Raw genomic sequence first — 6,000 nt, 5'->3', positions numbered from 1 at the left:
TTTAAAAGAATTTTAAATTATTAATAATGAATTTTGTTTCATTTCTTGAGTACAAATTTAACAGCTGAGCAGTATTCAGTTATGACAACAAAATAAGCAGGGCCCTCGGCCAAATGAGCAGTGAACACTTGACCCAAGCTTTGTCCACATACTTCAGTAGATTTCCTCTACAAGAGGATTTATAAATAATCTTTGAAAGAGAAAAGCAACAAAGGTCCAGACATCTTCAGCAATTGTTGTTCAGGAACCAGGCTCCGCACCACTGCCCCCCCTTTTCAACATTGGGTCAAAATTAGTCCCTTCATAAATAATTTTATTTTTTAATCCTTCTTGTATGAGTTTCTTTTTCATTCTCTGCTTTGCATTGTTGTACCTACAATGACACCTAAAGAAAAAAAGTTAATTTTCAATACAAAATATCAATGATGTTATAAACAATGGCATAAACCCTGAGCATGTGGGATCACTGGAACCCAAACACTGTCTCCTGGAGCTATGAGGGAGCACTGCTACCCACTGTCCCACCATATTGGCACCAAAAAGAAATCTTCATTCCATAAAGTAAGACTAAAAGTGAAGAATTATTCCTAATTAAGGGCACGGTCAGAAATTGTCATGCTTTTGACAGAAACTGATACCTTTTTCATAAAGGTGCCATTACAATAATAAGAAATAAAAAAAGTGATTTCAAGCTGTAACAGCCATCAAAAGCACTAGTACCATCTTGGCTGTATTTTTTAAATCATTTTAATGATATCTGGATAAAAAAGGTATCAATTTCTTTCAAAAACTTCAATATTTCTGGGTGTGTCCAGACTTGTGCCTGGTACTGTATATAAACTGGAAATTAAAAAAAAATCTTTAGTATATTTATAGAGTTATTAAGTGCCTGCATTTCTTTGTATACCATTCTGAAAAATTATGGTAACTTACCAAATCCCCAGTGTTGTCAACAAGAAACCACCTACACCAACATCAAAAGATCTTTTAACCCTGCCTAAAAAAAAAAAAAAAAATTAATTTGCATTCACATTCTTACCATCTTAATAAATGGAAGACATTTTAAAGCAAAGAGAAACAAAATGTCTTACAACTGCATTTTCATTACAGACATATGCATCTGTCTAAAATTTAGATTACCATTTTGCCAGAAAGCCCAAACATCTATACAGCCATACTTACAGAAAGAAATAAGTAACATATGAGAGAAAAGGGAACACCAGAGAAACATGCAAAGACAGTGAAGGATATGTAGGAGGGGGTCTACACACAAATGTACAAAAAACAGATGGATTTGCAGTTAAGATTTGGTTGGATTGCATCATTAAACCCCCCCCCCCCCCCCCCCCCCCAAGTTATGTACATTATGGCTAGGGCAGTGGCAGATTAGTTCCCATAGTGCACACATTTATAGAAGTGCCACTAAGAATACTGTGGAAAAGAGTTTGGTGCAGTGGAGATGAGCTATATAAGAATGAAGCCTTAAGATTAGTAGGGAAAATACAAAATATCGAAGATTGAAAATGACAGCAATAAGAGGCTTAAAAAGGTGGAAAAGTTTAAATATCTCAGATCAAATATAAGTGATTAAGAATCAGTGCAAGAGTAAAGGGTAAAGTATATAAAACAGTTGCCCGGCCAACATTATTGCGTAGATCAAAAACCTGGGCAGTTAAAATGGTACATGAAAGGAAAGTGGATGGCACAGAAATGAGGATGTTGGGATGAAACTGTGGGATAACAAAGCTTGATAAGATTGGGAATGAGAGAATTAGCGGTATAGTTAAAGTTGGGGAAGTCTCAAAGAAAATACAGTAGAGGGTTAAAGTGGTACAGGCATGTCATGAGGAGACTGGTAAGTAATGTAGGGAGAAGGATCATGAATATGGTGGACAAGAGAAAGACCAAAGAGAAAGCAGCTGGGCAATGTGAAGGGGGATTTAAGAGAGAAAAGGGGTATCAAGCAAAGAGAAGTGTAGAACAGATGAGAGTGGAGGTAGCTGATCAAACATACAAACACTTCATGGAGGTTGGAAAAACTTTAGAAAAAGACAACTCACACAAAGAAACGTATGTTAAGATGATTTAAAAAAAAGGGGGGGGTGAAAATAAAGAACTCTTTTAAAGTACAACATAAGATATCATGTTTAACACTTACTTGTTGCTAAAAAATAACCTAGACCTGCCATGACTGATCCAAATGAGCCATAGAGCACAGATTCTCTTGCACATGGTGTCTTTTGTACATCCAATATTCCAAGAAGTTTGAAGGACTGCAATAAAAACAGAACTTAAGACACCAGCCATGTTTTTTGTACAGTCTGATAAATTAATGGACACAAACTGTTGGTTTCCTTTTAAGTTAGTCAGTTTCTACTTTATTTTCTGTAATAATGCTGTATTTCGTAATTTGTATAATCTACATTTGTATTTTACCTGAGAATTTGTTCACAGTACTCTGAGACGGCACTCTTAAGAATGCAAGTCAAATCCCGACTTCAAAGGATGGTGACATCGCCACATCAGTAATAATTCTACAACACTATTTATTTCTATTGCACATTTTAAGCATTTTACAACATGTCAAAATAGTAGTTACAAGAAAAGGAAAACAAATGAAATTCAGATAATAATAATGAACAAATAGTACATTAATGATGCACACCTACATACAAAAGATGTATAATTAACAGAAATAGAGTCCTCTCCTTGGCAGAGCAACGGGCGCTCAGCAGGCTCCTATCAATTATGGAGAATCCACCGCATCCACTAAATTGTATCATCTTCAGACAGAAGAGCAGCTTCAGTGACAGACTGCTGTCACTGTCCTGCTGCACTGACAGATTGAGGAGATCGTTCCTCCCCCAAACTATGCGACTCTTCAATTCCAACCGGGGGAGGGAAACGTTAACATTTAACATTATACAAAGTTATTGTCTGTTTTTTTTTTTTGCCTGCATTATTATCAGTCTTTAATTTAATATTGTTTATTGTATCAGTATGCTGCTGCTGGAGAATGTGAATTTCCCATTGGGATTAATAAAGTATCTATCTATCTTAAAATATAGAATTGTTAAGTTTCTAAGTGACGGTTTGATGACAAGATCAGATGTCAAGGGTGGATGGAGAAAAAAAAAAACCTTCAGGGGTTCCAGGCCAAAAGACCACCCAGGCCCTCGCTGGATATTCTGCCTAACCAATGTGTTTCAGTACTTCTTTATTGATTTGGGTTAGAGGATTTGATGCAGTGAGTCTTATGACAAGTTGCAGTATCTGCATTCATTCAGACATCACAGACGGCTGATTCTTGGGTATGGGTCTCCAACTCCAGCCCTGGAGTGCTACTTTAGCTGCAGGTTTTAATTCCAACCCTTTTCTTAATTAGGGACCTCTTTTGCTGCCAATTAATTTTTGCCATATTTTAATTCACTTACTATTTAAGACTCAGACCCCTTAATTATCAGCCAAACAGTAATGAGATATAACCAGCTCACCTGTGCCCATCATACAACATTTGAAAGTAAAGAAAGGTGACAGTCTCAGTAATGCTGATCTACTTAAATGCAGAAAAAATGTTGATGATCCTCCAAAATCGACCGTTTTGGAAATGGCTGCTGCAGCAGAATGAGAGCACCTGCAAGCCAGGCAATTGAATAATGAGTTTAATGAACAAGAACTGGCTTCTAATTAACAAACCGGTTGGAATTTGAGGTCCTGGTTTAGCTGGTCATCTTTTGTCTTACATCTGTGCAGTTTTTTCATCATATCGTAATTAGAATCCATCCTTCGAGTTATACATTAATACAACTTTAAATCTGGATTTTGTTTCCTTATTTTGCCTTCTAGAACACGATTCAGTGTATCCTACTTTTAGTCAAGTTGGTGTATTATATCTATACGCCGTGTGATTATTGAAATTTCAATAAAGTCTTTCTATTTAGTCCCCCTTAAAGAAGATATGCAAATAATGTAAAGGCGTCATCTACGGACTTTTGACGACTCCACGGAAAATAGTTGGCAAAACTGAATGATATGCACACAGAAATTAGGGTTTCTACGTCGATTGTAGAAACAAATGTCAACATGAAAGCATCGTCAAATTCCGGATATTTTAGGCTATTTGGAAATTCCAGCCGAATGCATTTTTAGACCCTTCCCACCCCCCCAACAAAAATAGAGAACATCTTGTCCGACGAACCACAGATCACCGCGTAACAATATTGCCCTTCCTCGCCCTTAGGTTTCCTTTTACCTCCTCGTGTTCTTTCTCTTCTTCGCCAGCCATGCCATATGTGTGAAGCGTATTGTTTTGAATCCTATACTGTCAAGCAAGAACTTCTACCCGATGTTCACGTACATCTCGACCTTTAATTCATATGAATCTAGTAACTGTGGAAGTACGGAACCGGAAGTGTTCCGTCTCTGCGTATTGCCCGACTAACCGCACAGCCGCGAGTATTTAAGATCCGCCAGTGAAGTAGGCTTTCATAACGCATGCGCGCGCGGATCGCAGCGTGACAATAAGCGATGAAGTAGGCATTCAATACGCATGTGTTCGCGAATCGGGTGGAGACGCTCTTTTTTCTTCTGCATCATGGCGGTTGACAAATCAACTGATGGTGCTTTACCGCCAGCTGTTGGACTGGAGCGTGATGAAGAACAGAGGGGAAAAAAATCTAACAATGATTAGAAATACCTAAGCAAACATAGTTGGCACCCTGCCCAGGATTGGTTCCCTGCCTTGTGCCCTGTGTTGGCTGGGATTGGCTCCAGCAGACCCCCGTGACCCTGTGTTCGGATTCAGCGGGTTGGACAATGGATGGATGGATAAGCAAACATACTCAGTATTGTCCCATTAAAAACAGAACATGGATCATGGTTCCATGAATAAGTTTAAACTCTTCTCCGTTCCTAATTACTGTTGCAATCTCAACTGATCAGTTCCCAAATATTTAAAAAATTGAAATTGTTGTAATTTAAATTCCTCACATGCTAATAAAATATGTTCAACTGTCTCTTCTTGGGTACAAGTTCCACAAACTCCAGAGTGATGCTGTCCTATCTTGAGCAGTGGATGATCTTACCCAGTTCTGAGGTGTGTTAATATCATATCTTCCCTTCTTGTTCAGCTTCCTATTCCCATTGATCCAACGTTTCCTTGTACTGTATTCTGTACATATGCCTCCCGTTACCATCAGGGTCCCACGTGTTTTTTTTTTCAATCTCGGCAAACATTTAATTTCTGACTTACTAAATCCATCCATCCATCCATTTTCCAACCCGCTGAATCCGAACACAGGGTCACGGGGGTCTGCCGGAGCCAATCCCAGCCAACACAGGGCACAAGGCAGGGAACCAATCCTGGGCAGGGTGCCAACCCACCGCAGGACACACACAAACACACCCACACACCAAGCACACACTAGGGCCAATTTAGAATCGCCAATCCACCTAATCTGCATGTCTTTGGACTGTGGGAGGAAACCGGAGCGCCCGGAGGAAACCCAAGCAGACACGGGGAGAACATGCAAACTCCACGCAGGGAGGACCCGGGAAGCGAACCCAGGTCTCCCAACTGCGAGGCAGCAGCGCTACCCACTGCGCCACCGTGCCGCCCGACTTACTAAATGTTACTTGCAAATCAACAAAAGGATGTTTAGTGGCTTCTTTTAGTCAAATCATCTACTGTTTCATTCCTTTTGACTCCTTGATGTGCTGGAACCCATAAAAATTGAACATACAAACCCATACTCCAATAGTAAATCAGGCCTTGTCGTGGAATGACCCGTTTTAACACTCTGTAAAACAGCAAAAGAATCAGAATAGATAAGTACCCTATTTGAATAAAGTTCCTCAGTCTACGTCTTTCTTCTTCACCTGTCTTTAACAACATATGGGGCATTACTGCCAACAACTGGACCAGAGTAGGATGCCCAATATTTCTCTTTGTTTTTACTTATTATTGCTTGGTGTCATCCTCTATCAAAGGGCTGACAGACA

At 39.3% G+C, this 6,000-nt stretch overlaps 1 protein-coding gene across 1 annotated transcript; it reads right to left on the bottom strand.

The window, feature by feature from the left end:
• On the bottom strand, positions 1-4,464 carry LOC114666080 (cytochrome c oxidase assembly protein COX20, mitochondrial). Its single transcript, XM_028820817.2, has 4 exons — positions 4,253-4,464; positions 2,159-2,273; positions 934-997; positions 1-385 (listed from the first exon to the last, which is right to left on the bottom strand). The coding sequence occupies exons 1-4, from the start codon at positions 4,283-4,285 to the stop codon at positions 241-243; spliced, it is 357 nt and encodes a 118-aa protein (XP_028676650.1). The 5' UTR covers positions 4,286-4,464; the 3' UTR covers positions 1-240.
• Between the last annotated feature and the right edge of the window lie 1,536 nt (positions 4,465-6,000).

This window comes from Erpetoichthys calabaricus, chromosome 15, assembly GCF_900747795.2.
Source record: "Erpetoichthys calabaricus chromosome 15, fErpCal1.3, whole genome shotgun sequence".
In the NCBI taxonomy this organism is placed as follows: domain Eukaryota; kingdom Metazoa; phylum Chordata; class Cladistia; order Polypteriformes; family Polypteridae; genus Erpetoichthys; species Erpetoichthys calabaricus.
Note: the sequence above shows the minus strand (reverse complement) of the source record. Positions and strands in the feature narration are given on the sequence as shown.